This window comes from Rana temporaria, chromosome 1 (genome assembly GCF_905171775.1).
Source record: "Rana temporaria chromosome 1, aRanTem1.1, whole genome shotgun sequence".
Classification (NCBI taxonomy): domain Eukaryota; kingdom Metazoa; phylum Chordata; class Amphibia; order Anura; family Ranidae; genus Rana; species Rana temporaria.
The window spans coordinates 447,524,804-447,541,013 of NC_053489.1; the positions used below are offsets into that span (position 1 = coordinate 447,524,804).

General features: G+C 46.7%; 1 protein-coding gene across 1 annotated transcript in view; it reads left to right on the plus strand.

Annotated features, from left to right (window-relative positions):
- MYO1F (myosin IF) overlaps positions 1–12,819 on the plus strand; it is a 183,220-nt gene extending 170,401 nt beyond the window's left edge. Inside the window, exons 27-28 of the mRNA XM_040327143.1 lie at positions 9,990–10,159; positions 12,461–12,819. Of these exons, the coding sequence (XP_040183077.1) occupies positions 9,990–10,159; positions 12,461–12,537 (247 nt within the window). The 3' untranslated portion in view covers positions 12,538–12,819. The remainder of the gene's footprint in view (positions 1–9,989; positions 10,160–12,460) is intronic.
- Positions 12,820–16,210: the final 3,391 nt, after the last annotated feature.

The following is a 16,210-nucleotide window of genomic DNA, read 5'->3' on the forward strand; positions in this document are numbered from 1 at the left end:
CAGGATGCATGGAAATTTGGTAATACACTCTCTTCAAGTCCATCACACTGAACCATTTGGCCCCCGATAAACTCTGTAGGGCATCTTCTATCCTGGGGGTAGTATACTGATCAGGGACAGTTCTTCAGTTCAACGTTCGGTAGTCGATGCAAAATTTTGAGGACCCATTCTTCTTTCGAACTACCATGATTGGGGAGGCATAAGGACTTCTAGATTCCCAGATTATTCCTGTCCTCTTGAGCTCCGCCAGTTGTTCACGCAAATTTTCCAAGTCTCCTAGAGGAACCCGTCTGACTCTTTCCCTGAATGGTTTGTCTTCCTCTAGATGGATCGTGTGAGTGGCACTCTTGGCACACCCCACGTCATGTTCATCCTTAGAAAAGATTTTCTGCCATCTGGCCAACTGAGGTCTGGCCCTTCCCTTCCATTCTGGTGGGAGGGCGGTGTCCCCTGTGCAGAGCTCTTCCAGCATTCCTTCGCCCCCTTTTTCCTTCTTCCAATCAGATGGAGCGATTGGGGTGGCTGAGTTCACTTGACCCAGCAACATTCTGGCTCGTACCTTCGCTGGTGCGGTCGTGGTGTTTCTGATGCTCACCGAGACCTTCCCATGATTCCTCTGTAGTGCCTTCAATGGAACCACTTCAGGGACCACTTCTATCCCCTTACTGCTCTGTGGGTCAGCTTCTAGAACAACAAAAGGGCCTGGTTGCCTCCAGCTGAGCTTGACAGAAGCCTTTAAGTAGGTCACCTCTCCTGGCTGCAGCATCCTTTCGCTTCTTCCCAGCCTCCAGATCCTTCCGACTCCTTCTTTGGGAGCCTTCTTTTCCAGAACCAGGCACTGGTAGGCCTGCCTCAGCATTGGATGCACCCTTGCAGGTGGAGTATCTTGCTCTTGAGCTAGAGGTGCCAGGAGCCTCCGCACCAAGTCGGTGTTAGTCCCTATGATAAGAAAACTTTTTTCAGCTCCTGGTGGGTGGGGGCAGACTATCGCCAGAGTCTCGAAAGTTTCGGCTTCTCCTGCCACTGAGGGGTCAAAAATCAATTTGATTGGCAAGTATCCATCATAAGGGAAGTTTTAGGTGCCAATTCCCCAGATCTCCAGCTCTTTCAGCTTGCGTAGCGGCAGGTCCTTAAGGTGTTTATCATAGAAGTCCCTATATAGGAGAGTCACTTGGGCTCCAGTATCAAGGAGGCCCTTGGCGTAGATTCCTTCTATTTGGACGGAAACTATCGGGGAAGGCCCCACTAATTTGGCAGGAAACTTCTTCCTTGGCACCTTCTTATTTGACTCTGCCGTCTGTACCTTTACTTCTTTCTTCTGTGGATTCCTATTAGCAGCCCTCAAAATTTAACTCGCCTGCTAGCATTTTGCGAGTAAATTTTGAGGGCTGGCGAGTGTGGGCTGCTTGGGAGGGGGGGGGGGCGAGCCAGGGGCGGGCTGACCATCGGGCGATTCGTGACCAGTAGAGGGCCTCATGACAGCTTCCCCTATGACAGGCATCACTAAATCGCCGCACTCTGCCATTCGGACCGCGGTGGTGCCGCTATGTAGGAGCCTTTTCCTTCTCCTGCTGTTGCTCTGTAATCCTCACAAAGCCGACAGCAGGAGGCGGGACACTTCTGGGTGAAGGGCGGAGCTGCCCGAGGTTATCAAAAGGCGATTGGCTGCTAGGACTGTCCTTCATCCTAGCAGCCAATCACCTGTTTGTTACCTCAGACCTCCATCTAGAACTGTCCCGCCTCCCTCCCTGCAACTCCTCTCCTGTACCTATCCAGACACGCTGTGCCTCCCTCCCTCCGATCTGTCTGTGTAAGGTAGGACAGTGCGGGGGTGAAGTTAAGAGAGCCAATAACTGAATGTGGGGGAGGATGCCGAGCCTCAGGATTGCAGTGATGTGGGGAGGCTAACACTGTCATGTGGGGGAGCTGAGGATTAGAATGTGGGGGAACTGAGGACTGCCCCATACCCTGCTCTCTCTCTGCCCCATACCCTGCTATCTGCCCTATGCCCTGATCTCTGCCCCATGCCTGCTCTCTGCCCTATGCCCTGATCTCTGCCCCATGCCCTGATATATGCCCATACTTCGCTCTCTGCCACATACCCTGATGTCTGCCTATGCCCTGCTCTGTGCCCCCATGCCTTGCTCCTTGCCCTACTCTTTGTCCCCATGCTCTGATGTGTGCCCCCATGCCCTGCTGTCTGCCCCATGGCCTGCTCTGTGCCCCCATGCCCTGATGTCTGCCCCATCCTCTGATGTCTACCTAATGCCCTGCTCCATGCCCCTATGCCCTGATGTCTGCCCCCATGCCTTGCTCTTTGCCTCATGCTCTGTGTTCCCCTATGCCCTGCTCTGTGCCCCCATGCCTTGCTCTGTGCCCCCATGCCCCGATGTGTGCCCCAATGCCCCGATGTGTGCCCCAATGCCCTGCTCCATGCCCCCATGTCCTGCTGCCTGTGATATGCCCTACCTTGTGCCCCATGATTTGCTCTACTGTGTGCCTCATGCCCTATTGTCCAACTGTGTGCCCAATTCTCTTTGGCCCTGTGATGTGTCCTGAGCCCTCATGCTCTGCTGTCAGCCCCATGCCCTACTGTCTTCCCCAATGCCCTGCTCTGTGCCCCCAAGCCCTGATGTCTGCCCTATGCACTGCTTCTTTGCCCCCATGCCCTGCTGTCTTTCCTATGCCCTGCTCCGTGCCCCCATGCCCTAATGTCTGCCCCATACCCTGATGTGTGCCCCCATGCCCTGCTGTCTTCCCCATGCCCTGCTATGTGCCCCCATGTGGGGGGGGGGAACTCTGGCTGGAATGTGTGTGGGGGGAAACTTTGGCTGCAATGTGTGAGGGGGGAGGAACTCTGGCTGCAATGTGTGTGGGGGGGGGACTTTCTTTGGCTGCAATGTGTGGGGGAGGGGAGGAACTCTGGCTGCAATGTGTCTGGGGGGTAAAGAACTCTGGCTGCAATGTGTGTGGGGGGGAACTCTGGCTGCAATGTGTGGGTGAGGGGACTCTGGCTGCAAAGTGGGTGAGGGGACTCTGGCTGCAATGTGGGGGGGGGCTCTGGTTACAATTGTGGGGGGACTCTGGCTACAATTGTGGGGGGACTCTGGCTGGAAAATGGGGACATTTTGCTGCATTGGTAGACATGGGCAGGCTGCATTTTTGGGCATGGATAAAGTTGTTGTTAATATTTATTTTTATAACTTAATTCTACATAAAACATTTAAGTGTAATTTCATGAGATTTGAGGGTGTGTCTAGGGGCGGGATTAGGGGGGCGGGACATTGTAGGGGTTGGGCGGGGCAACTGGTGGCGAGTATGCCTTGAGACCTGGCTAGTAGCTCAGGACTTGAAATTTTGAGCCCTGCTATTAGGTTTGAACCCTTGTTGGACCTGGCGTGCATTAACCTCCTGCCTTTTGATAGCCCGAGCCATGGGAGGGAAAACATTTGACTGCCCAGAGACGACAACAGGGGCACTTGGCGGGGACTTGTACCCCCGGCGCTGTCTTCTTTTTTTAGAGAATGTCTTGGAGTCAACCGAGACCCGCGGACACCCGGTTGACTCCTTCACCGGGGCCCTCTGAAGTTTTCCGCCGGCTGCCGGTACTGAGCTGCGGCCTTCTCGGGACTGGGGCATACTTCCATTACATGTCCGACTCCTCCACATTTGAAGCAAATTGGTAACTTTCAGTGTTTCCTTGGCGAATCAGTATTGGAACTGAAAGGTTTCCTTGATTCTGATGAAGCATCCCTACTCGGAGTCTTAGTTGTTTGACTTGTCAGGGCAGTCACCAATTCTATCAACTGAGACACTTGGGCCTTCAAAAGTTCCACCTGATTGTCCCCATCTTCAGCACCGATGGATCTGACTTTAGCAGTGGGTTCAGGCTTCTGGGGTTCTATCTTATTATCCAGCATAATTTACTTCTTCCCTTCCGGGACACTTTCCGCGGGGCGGGTTTGCAGAACAAGGGCGATGGGGTCTAAAGGCTGAGCACCCCGTATAACTTGTTCCGTATGGACCTCATCGACCTTTTTCGGATCCATTCCCTTCTTTAGTAAGATCTGGTATATGATCCGGTCCAACCGTCTTATGAACTCTGACACTTTCTCCCCTTCCTTCTGGTAACAGTGTTCCAACTGATAGAGGAGTTTGGTGGCCTTTTCAGTCTGACCGTACACATCTTGAAGTGCGCTCAGGTAATCTTGGGCTGTACAGTTTTTCTTACTGAGCTTGAGATTTCGTATGATCTCTAAAGCGGGGCCCCTTAAGCTTTCTGTGACCCTTTGTTTTGTTTTTTGGGCTTCAGGAACTTCCCATTAATCCAAAGACTAAGTAGAAGAGTCTAACCACTCCTCGAACCCATCTTCCGCTGGGTGGACCGGTTGTCTACCTGAGAAGACCCTAAGCTTCCGGTACCCAGCCATCACATAGTCCGCTGGATCTTTCTTGCACTTGGCAATAATTTCTCCAAGGACAGCACACAGTTCTGGGTTAAGAGAGGCTAAAGACGGGGATTTTGATCCCACACTTGAACTGAGAGTGGCTTGACTGGTGGATGTAGGACTCCCTCCTGATAGATCTGGACATATAAGAAAAAGTTCAGTCTGATCAGCCGTTTTCACACTCGGACCCTTAAATTGGTGGGGGATCCCTTTCTTCCATTCGCACAAGGCATAGGTGTGTGGGACCTGAGTGTTCGTCTTTACAATAATCATCCAGGGCTTCCTACCTGGGGACAACGTTTTCAGGACTGAGGTCAGTTCTTCCTCCTACCAAACTTTCCCTTTTATCTCCACCACCAGACATGCATCATGAGAGGCATTCTCCTCCTCACGCCACTTGGCGATGGCAACAGGATCCATTGTGGTGTTAGCAAGGGTTTTTCTTAGGGGGAGGTTAACCACCAAAGCGTAGAAATCCCGGACAAGCCCCCACGTGTAGCACTATCCCCGAAGGAGCTGCTGATTTGTTTTGGGTCTACGCTCTGTGATCAACCCCTTAAAGTGGCTCAAAACCAGTGGCGGCCCGTCCATAGGGGGCGCCCGGGCGCCGCCCCCTGCCCCAGTCTGAAAAAAAAAAAAAAAAAAAAAAAAATTTAAACCTTTCCCTTTAAGAAAAAAAAAAATCCAAAATAGGTAATTATGTGCACTGTGTCCGCGCGCCGGGCATAGTGCGGTAGGAGTAGCGCCACGTCTGTGCAATCACGGGATTGCAGACGTGGCGCTACATTGGCAGCCAAAATATGCCTTTGTGGCGCTGCCGATTACGCCACTTGCTTCCGGTGCGATGCCAGTAGCATTGTTATGGCCGGGCGGGTGCATTTCTTTGTGCACGCGCTCGTCTCTGTGCTCGTTCCGACGTCACTGGAAAAACAGGAAGTGACGTCGGCACTCTCGAGCTCAGTGCGTCCCGACGGGGAACAGGTAAGCAGAGCTATGTCTTCCCCTCTTAACTACATTATGTTGTAATACAAACTGCAGCAGCATGACCAGAGCCCAGACAGTGGAATCCCAGGAATGCCTCTCCCTCACTGAGCACCACAGTCACTACTCTGTTATTTCAATGGTGTTAAACTTGTTAACCCAGTCATTGCTGGAGGCCCTAGCACACGTGGATTGACGGATGGCAGCATGTCACACAGATAAATGCATCCAGCCTTGATAAATTCCCGCAGACAGACCCAATCTGTCACAGTGACCCGATACCCTGCAATTAGCAATAAATATTAGTTCCAGCCCAGTGCCCATCACTAAATGCCGCCCAGTAACTGCTGCAATAGGTGACATTTCCTTAATCCTAATTACATTGCTAAGTTATAGCTTATAGAAAAGTGGTTTAAGGTTATATACATGGCAGTTGTATTTATATATAAATTTGAATGTGGATTACTTAATGCAGATGGCATGGGGCTGTGTGTTGGCACCCTTATGCTAATACATGCTAATAAATCCATAATTATTCTACCTGTGTACACTATTGTGTAACACACAGTTTTACGTGTCTGCACTGCATTATTGTAGCTGGTGTGGTGGTTATGGATTGAGGGTTCAGTGGCTGCACTGGTGACATATTCTTGTGCTTGTCCGTCACAGGTAGAAACTATGCCAGGGCTACACCTGCAATTTAAAGTACTTGTATACCCAACATCGGCGGCCGGCACACCACCCCACCCACTTATGCAACTTTGAAGTAGTTCCTGCATTACTTTTGTCCCACTTTGATGTGACTTGAGCTCCATAGACCTCCAGAATACATTGCTTCAAGTCGTGCTGCAAAATCGCAGCAAAAAATTGTGGCAGAATAGTGCGAATTTCACGCTAACGCAGTCTGAAAGTTGCACAATTCTACCGCAATTTTAATGCGACTTAAAGCAATGCCTGTGTATTCTGGAGGTCCTATCAAAGTGGGACCAAAGTAATGCAGGGACTACTTTGAAGTCGCTGTGACTTGAAGTCGCACAGATATGAACGGTTCTCATTGGAAAAAATGGGGTACGACTTGTCATGCAAGGTTCAAGTCCCAAGTCGCAGGACAAGTAATGCAGTATGTCCGCAGTCTCTGGTAATCTTGTGCAGTATGTCCGCAGTATCTGGTAATCTCCTGCCCATTTCGAGTCCTTCATTACTAACAGTGTAATTTTTTACGTTGTTTGCACCGATCTGTAAGGCTGCGCTATATACCATGATTTGTGATGCTGGGGCTGTATACTCTGTGCTGTGATGCTGAGCTGTATACTCCTGACACTATGAGTGTGGAATACAGGGGACGGAGTGGTGGATTCTATAAGGGGTGTGGCTTATGAGAAGTGGGAGGGACCAAATGTGGAAGGGCGGGGTCTTGCGCCCCCCCATCCTAAAACTTCACCAGCCGCCACTGCTCAAAACCCTCCCTTGACACACCTGGTAATATAGGAGTTGTGGACCCTAGTAACTTGTGGGGAAACAAAATATCCTGTTACACTACAACAGATTATGCAAATAAAATGGGTTACCTTACATGGAAAGGATCTTGCAATATGAAAGATAGGCTTCACACAAACTTTAAGATAACCAAAGTAATGCTTTACTTAAAGTGGAAACAAAAGAACATGAATAAAACAGTGATACTCTATTTGCATGTCCCTGCAGTATGAATAACAATAATAAAGATTAAGCATAAGCTAAACTACAATGTCGTGCAGACCTGTGTAAGCACACAGCCAGAGGGACCCCTTCAACAAAACATACACATTGAAACACCCTCTTGCCAAGCCTCACCCAGCTCTCTGCCTCTCTACAATACTGTATAAAGTAATAGAATTAATTACTCGATCAACAAGCAATGAAATGAATATCGTCAATATACAACACTAAATAGATAACCCTTGAGTACTTTAACTATAGCTAATCAGTATGACCTGGCGACCCAGGCCAAACCTCAACACAGTCTCCGGCTAATAGTTTGTGCACTTGTGCGTTGGCGCGCAAAGAGCAATTTATAATCCAAAGGGGTAATAGTAAACTGTTAAAAGATTCCTGAATAGTCAAATCGCAAAGATGGATATCAACAATCCACCCTCCTGCAAGACAAACAGTACTTTCAGGCAAGTTCCCGTCTCACCCCACCGGTTCAGGCCTTGTCCTTCCACGGCACTCCGTCCCCAATCGGCAGTCACAGTCCGGTTAGCCAGCAGTCTCCGGTCCTCAGACAGGTCGCAGGGTTACTGGGAACTCGTCTGATGACTCCAGCAGAGGCTTTGTCTCTTCTTCTCAAAGCTGCTACGCCCGGGCGTATGTAGGCCTCAGCTGTGGCCTACTCCTGTGGAGACACTCCTGTCAGTGTCCTCCTGGGTTGAAGAGACGGTCCAGAGAGAGCGTGTCAAACACGTCCTCTCCCTTAAATTACCTCCCCTCACAGGCGGCGCGGAAGGCAAAGCATCCTGGGGTTGTACAGCTGCTCTCTGGGTAATGTAGTTAATTACAGGCCAGGGCAAATGGAGTTTCTTGTCTTGAACTCAATTCCCCAATATTCTCTGCGGTACCAGAATGAAATGTAAACAACAGGTGGCTCTAACCCAACTCGGCCACAGGAGGGAGCTGAGATCCTTCATGATCAGCAATTTTAGTCTTTTATATCACAGCAAAAATTGTGATACCCCGCTACACCAGGCAGAGGCAGTTGGAAGAACAATGAAAGTGTTAGCAGTGATATTTTATCGTGGACATTAAGAAGAATGATATTTATTCACTATATTCTCGTCGCCCCTTTAAAAAAAAAAAAACATTGGGGCAGATTTAGGTAGCTTTTTGAAATCTGCGCCGGCGTATCGTTACGCCGATTCTCAAAGGCAGATACGCTAAAAAAATAGGCTTCCCCCGCCGACGTAACTTGAATGCGGCGGCGTATAATTGTGTGCAATATTACGTTGACCGCTAGGGGCGCTTCTGTTGTTTTCGGCGTAGAATATGCAAATTACCTAGTTACGTCGATTCACGAACGTACGTGCACCCGGCAGTAGTTTTTTACGTTGTTTGCGTAAGGCTTTTTTGGCGTAACGTTGCTCCTGCAGGAGGCGCAGCCAATGTTAAGTATGGACGTCGTTCCTGCTTTGAAATTTGAATTTTTGACATCGTTTGCGTAAGTCGTTTACGAATAGGGCTGGATGTAATTTACGTTCACGTTGAAACCAATACGTCGTTGCGGCATACTTGAGAGCAATGCACACTGGGATATGTACACGGACGGCGCATGCGCCGTTCGTAAAACACGTCAATCACGTCAGATCATCACACATTAGCATAAAACACGCCCCCCTTCCACATTTGAATTACGCGGGCTTACGCCGGCCCCATTTACGCTCCGCCGCCGCAACTTACGGAGCAAGTGCTTTGTGAATACTGCACTTGCTCCTGTAAGTTGCGACGGCGTAGCGTAAATACAATACGCTGCGCCGCCGTAACTAGGCGCGCAGGTACCTGAATCTTCCCCATTGAGAGAAATAATTTTTTTAAGGTTCAAACCACTTGTAGTGATAGAGGGTTTAAACTGGAACCTTACTCCCAAAGGTATCTAGCCATTAGATGCTCTGCCTGATAACTATATTTTTCCTATGTTTGCCTATGCAAATATTGTGCAATGCCATAACGGCAGGTAGTATACCTCTCACGCACTCCTTAGTCTTCCTTCCCAATTTGTCTGGAATAAGGAGTACCCTGTACCTGGTGTTGTATGGCACTCACTCTACCAACATCAAGAGAAGGCCCTGGAATATTAGTGCTCACGTGAGGGTTGATCTCTTATTAAGGATAGATTGCAGCACAGATTCCAGTATGGCATCAGTATCTAAGAAAAGAGTGCACGAAGATTGCTGCAGTATTATGAAAGCAAGGGGCCAGTGTGAAAAGAAATAAAGACATTAGAGGTAGTAGAGAAGGGGTGTGGCCTGGACCAGCATGGTATGAGGAGTGCTGAATGGGAGGTCCGCTTGCCACATATCCGTTTCTATCTATCCTGGGGCTAATTCTGCTTAATAGCCAACTTCCATCGGGCTGCCTTGTCCCCTACCCCCGCAGGGAACATGTCACCGCCAAAAACGAAGTCGGACGCCTCCGCAAAGCTGGCCAAATATCGGCATCTGGAGAAGAAGGCCAAGGAAGAAAATGGCGCCGACTCCTCTCCCCCTGCAGACCGGGATGTCAGGGTGCTGGAGGCAATATCCGACTGCAAGAGCACCCTGATGGGCAAGATTGAGGAGGTGAAGATCGACGTCTCCCTGCTCCGTCAGGATTTGCAGAGACTCAGGGAGCGGGTCACGGAGACGGAGACCCGCATCAGCCGCGTAGAGGTAGTAGAGAAGTGCCTATAAAAATCACTTACATTTAAAAAATGTATGACCATTTCTAGGAGGTTCATTTTGTGTTTATCAGCAAATTACAATACAGTCTTGTGAATAAGAACATCATTTATGGGCTTGATATTCCTTCATCACCTAATTTGCTTTGCAGGGCACAAAGGAGAAGGAGTGTCGGTCGTCGACCTCCACCTGGAGTAGGCCATCCAAAACCTCAGGCCAGGCCTGTTCATCCTCGCTGCAGAGCTGTTTACCAGTACATTGGACAAGATGTTGATGAGCTAAGCTTCAATGTTAATGATGTTATTGATCTTTTGATGGAAGGTGAGGGGCAAACAGAGGTATTTATTTTTAGCTTGACAAAAGTAGAATTGCATATCAGAAAACATCATTAATTTTGAATTCAGTCATTATTCCTCATGCAGATACAGGTATTCACAGAACCTTCTTTAACCACTTCATTACTGGGCACTTAAACCCTCTTCGTGCCCAGACCAATTTTCAGCTTTCAGCGCTGATGCATTTTGAATGACAATTGCGCGGTCATACAACACTGTACCCAAATTATATTTTTATCATTTTTTTCCCACAAATAGAGCTTTCTTTTGGTGGTATTTGATCACCTCTGCGATTTTTATTTTTTGCGCTATAAACATAAAAAAACAGAAAATTTTGAAAAAAGGACACAATATTTTTTACTTTTTGTTATAATAATATCCCAATTTTAAAAAAAAAAAAAAAAGTCCCCTCGGTTTAGGCCGATACGTATTCTTCTACATATTTTTGTTAAAAAAAATCACAATAAGCGTATATTGATTGGTTTGCGCAAAAGTTATAGCGCCTACAAAATAGGGGATAGATTTATGATTTTTTTTTTTTACTAGTAATGGCTGCGATTTGCGTTTTTTTGTCAGGCCTGCGATATTGCGACGGACATGTCGGACACTTTTGACACAATTTTGGGACTATTCACATTTATACAGCGATCAGTGCTATAAAAATGCACTAATTACTGTATAAATGTGACTGGCAGTGAAGGGGTTAACACTAGGGGGTGAGGAAGGGGTTAAATGTATTCCCTCATTGTGTTCTTACTGTGTGGGGGGAGGGGACTGACTGGGGGAGGTGACCGATGCTGTGTCCCTATGTAAAGGGACACAGATCGGTCTCCTCTCTCCCTGACAGTACGTGGAGCTCTGTGTTTACACACAGAGCTCCACGTCCTGCTGTGTCACCGATGATCACGGGTGTCTGGCGGACATCGCGGCCGCCAGGCACTCGCATCGGCTCCCGGGCGATGCGCCGGGCACTTTGTTTCCCCGCTGCGCGCCCCCAGCGGCGCACGCGGGGAATCACAACAACAGGACGTCTAAAGACGTCCACTTGGCACTTGAGAGCCGCGCTGTGGACGTCTTTCGTCTATAGCGTGGCACCTCTAGTGGTTAAATTCTTGGCGCCAAGCACACGAGAATATGTGGCCTTGGCATCGAGCGTCTGCATATTTGCGTGCAATATGGCCAAAAGAGCTGTGCCAAGAGCGCACACCCTGCGTGATCCTGGCTCAGTTACCAGCGGCTAACTGAAAGTTCCCGTTTGCATCTTGCGATTGGGAGCTTTCCAATTATGTGACCACCGTGACAGTCAATCATAAACGTCACATAATGATAAGTCCCACCCTGCCTCCTGGCATTCTAAACTTGCTTGCGCCAACTTTAAAAGACCTCCCAATCAACATTGATTATCTTTTAATCATCATGCTGCTAGCATTAGTAAATGGAGTCTGTGCAGGCCAGTTAAGTTCTTCCACTACAAACTCGCTCATCCATGTGTTTATGGACCTTGCTTTGTGCACTGGTCCAAATCATTTGGTTGAGGGGGGATTATGATGTGGGGTTGTTTTTCAGGGGTTGGGCTAGGCCCCTTAGTTCCAGTGAAGGAAACTCTTAAGGCGTCAGCACACCAAGAAATTTTGGACAATTTCATGCTCCCAACTTTGTGGGAACAGTTTGGGGATGGCCCCTTCCTGTTCCAACACGACTGCACACCAGTGCACAAAGCAAGGTCCATAAAGACATAGGTGAGCGAGTTTGGGGTGGAGGAACTAGACTGGCCTGTGCAGAGTCCTGACCTCAACCCGATAGAAAACCTTTGGGATGAATTAGAGCGGAGACTGCGAGCCAGGCCTTCTCGTCCACATCAGGGCCTGACCTCACAAATCCGCTTCTGGAAGAATGGGCAAACATTTCCATAGACACACTCCTAAAACTTGTAAATAGCCTTCCCAGAAGAGTTGAATGTGCTTGTAAAGGCAGCCGTCCCAATACTTTTTTGATGTAGTTACTTATGGGTAACACTGCCTCCCAATCTTACACTTACCTGTCCCCAATCTACCAAGATCTTGGTTACTTGACATCATTTGCTAAGGAGGCTGCTCAGCCAACATCCTGTTGCATCAGGGACAGATAAGTACAGAACTGAGAGGGAGGCTGGGAATTACCCATATACAGTAAATGTGTTTATATTTTCTATTGCTATTCACAAACCACAAACGTACTATACATGTTAGGATTCACTATGTATTTTATCACATTTTAATTGGATTCATTGTGATTTCTGTATTTTCAGATGTTTCTGGTTGGTGGAAAGGAAGATTTAATGGAAAGGAAGGACTTTTTCCAGGAAATTACGTTCAGAAAATATGATACTATATATAATCCTTCCCGATACACACAAACATGAAGAATATTCAGTGTATTGAGAAAAAGACTTCCCAAAAAGAAAGCTTCCTAACAATACAGTTTTTAACGATTATCAAATGCATTGTGTAATGCTATTACTGGAGCATTGGCCAAGGGGTTTACATTTCTGTTCAAGAACATTTTAACTTTGCCTTTATTGAAAGCCATGTAAATTAAAAGTTCTGATGGGTTTCTGTCTCTATGTACATTATCCATAAACAATCATTATTATTTTTTTGCGTCAAACGTATCACCTCAAAAGTTATTTTTTTTTTTCGAAAGGATTTATATTTTTCTCTGAAATATTCTGTATATTTTGCCAACAATCTGATATAAAAAAAAAAAACTACCACTGTATTTTCCTAAAGGTTTAAGCTAAACGCAATGCAAACAACTAAACTGCTGCATGGTTGAAATACACAAATATGAGCCCTGTTACTTTCTAAAAGATGTGAAATCTATGGAGAAAAATATGGAGACACTCCAGTTGATCAAGGCACCGGTGCCACACTGCATAGACAGACTAGTTACTACAATTAAGGGATACAGTTTGGTAAGTTACTCACCCCCAGTCAACTGGTCAGATCATGAAAGGGCAGCTAAGCCCTGATGAGGATGTCATCCCTTTTGCTCTGTCCCCCTGTCAGAAAGCTACTAGTGCTGGATTCCACTGTACAATGCTGTAGAGTCTAATTGGCTCAAAGTGCTGCCGCTTTCTCTTCCAGACTACACCAACAATCATGAATACTGGAGTATATATTTTTTTTAACTGGTGATTTATTTGTCTCTACTAAGCTCAAAGATAAACTACTTCTTCAATTTCTTCCCCTAAAAACAAGTGCAGTAGACTTTCATGTTTAATGTCACTTTAAATAGTTGGCTTGGGCCAGGCTGAGCCAAATAACTATTTCCATACAATGTGAAAATGGGTTTGCTGTAATGAACTGTAGTAGAATTAGCTACATGCAGCAAGTAGTGCTGTGCTGTAGCAGCAGTACAAGTGACTTCTACAGATAGTTGCAAGCAGATTTTAACCAGAAGTAAAAACATGAAGTTTTGCCACCATCCCTATATCAACTATTACAAGGCCCCTATTGTGGGACTGTTTAGGCAACAAGATACAAGTGTTAAAAAACAACGTATCAAACTGTATTATAGTAGAACATAATAAAAGTCAGTTAGATTAAAAACAATTGCAGCTGTATGTTTAACAAACATTATAACATGATTTAACATGGTATTACAAGATCTCATTACAATCGGTACTCCTCATCCCTATTGCCAACCACAAGCTGAAGTTGTAGCTTGAGGGTAGGGATTACTCAACATGTTTCAGAAAGGTTGATTTCCTAGGAGTGTAGAGTATAGGGGCTAGGGTCCTTTATATTAGGAATGAAGATACAACAAGTACAGCCATCACTCTAATAAAATCAATATGCCGCCATGCATCTGTCCAACCCAGGGACCCGGCCACCACTCCCAAATGGAGGAAAAGGGACACACTAAGGCCGCCTATTATGCTGGTTTGCCCTTGGCGGAGAAAAGAGCTATGAGGGCAGAGTAGGTACCACACTCCCCTATAGTGGCCAAGTAGGATGACATGTGAAAAACTGGGTAGGAAAAATGCACTGTGGCATATTGATTTTTATCAGAGTGATGGCTGTACTGTTAACTTAATTTCTAACATCAAGGACCCTAACCCCTATACTGTATAACCCTGAGGAAGGAAAGCAATATTTCTGAAACGTGTTCGGTATTCCCAACCAACAAGCTACAACTTCAGCTTATGGTTGGCTATAAGGATGAGGGGTACCGATTGTAATGAGATATTGTAACACAATGGTACAGTATATCAGTGGTCATCACCCCTGTCCTGCAGGGCCCACTAACAGGCCAGGTTTTATGTATTACCTTGGGGAGATGCAGTCTAGAATACTGCAATCACTGAGGAGCAAATGATATCACCTGTGATGTATTTCAGTTATCTTGCAAACCTGGCCTGTTAGTGGGCCCTGCAGGACAAGGTTGATGACCACTGCAGTATATCATGTAATAATGTTTGTCAAACATACAGCTGCAATTGTTTTTTATGAAAAGGACATTTTTTAACACTTGTATCTTGTTGTCTAAAATATCCCACAATGTGGATCTCTACACAATGTAATTGAAACTTGCAAGCAGGGAGGTTTTACTGCAAATAAGACATACAGCACGTAGTTATCAATTTTCACCACTAGATGTCCCCACCTATCTTTAGTTCACCGTTAGGCCTTATTCACACCATATGTACAGAAAAACTAATGGAAACTGACACGCAGATTTCACTTGCAGAGACACAAGTTTTCATGTGCATTTCAATGAGTTTTATACATGTAGCGATACCCCTGAAGGAGCTGCTTTTGTTTGTTCAGTCCCTTACTCTGCCTCTCAACCCTAATAACAGCCTCAGCCCCCTCTGGCACACCTGGCAATAGTGTAAGTGCAATGACCAATGAAAAACACACATGTTATAATAAAACACAGAAATTGTCTTTACTGCAATATTTCTGTGGAAGAATAACAGACAGTAACAGTATATATTCAAGTAATCAACTAGAGAGCAATAACTGAGATCTAAGAGCAATATATCTCTCAATCCAATATACAAGCTGCTGTCAGTGAATTCCAAACGTGAGAATGTCAAGAGCAGAGGCACACTTAAATGGTAAATAAAGCTTAATATGACACTTTAAATCAGATTGATTACCTCTACTCAGGTTGGCTCTATGAGTCCAGGCAGGAGGAGAGCAGAGGAATGACCCTCTTTGTGTCAGGCCTCTCTCTTCTGTCCCCTGTCACCACAGGTCCAACTTTAAACACTTTGGGCCAGATTCACATAGAGATACGACGGTGTATCTCCTGATACACCGTCGTATCTCTCAGTTGTGCCGGTCGTATCTATGCGACTGATTCATAGAATCAGTTACGCATAGATATCCCTAAGATCCGACAGGTGTAACTGTGTTACACCGTCGGATCTTAGGCTGCAATTCCAGGCCGGCCGCTAGGTGGCGCTTCCCTATCTTTTACGCGACGATTATGCTAATGAGCAGTTACGCCGATTCAGAAACAAACGACCGCCCAGCGCTTGTTTTTTTTACGTCGTTTGCGACCCAGCGTATAGTTACCCCTGGGTCTATGAGGCGCAGCCAATGTTAAGTATGGGCGTCGGTCCCGCGTCAAATTTTGAAATTTTACGTTGTTTGCGTAAGTCGATTCACAAAAGCGCTGGACGCAAGTTACGCTCATGCCGAAACCAATGACCTCCTAGCGACATTGGGAGAAATGCACGCCGCGAAAAAGTTTAATCGGCGTGGGGACGCGCCTGATTTAAATACTACACTCCCCCTAGCCGCGGAATTTGAATTCCGCCGGGGGATTTACGATACGCCGCCTCAAGTTTTGAGGTAAGTGCTTTGTGAATTAACCACTTGCCTCAAAAACTTGCGGCGGCGGATTTTAAATCACATAGGTTACGCGGATCTAAAGATCCGCTAACCTATGTGAATCTGGCCCATTATTTACATCAACATGCAATGGCTTAACCTAGATAAGCTGTCCCACACACCCACTGCATATACAGAGCCATGAATATATG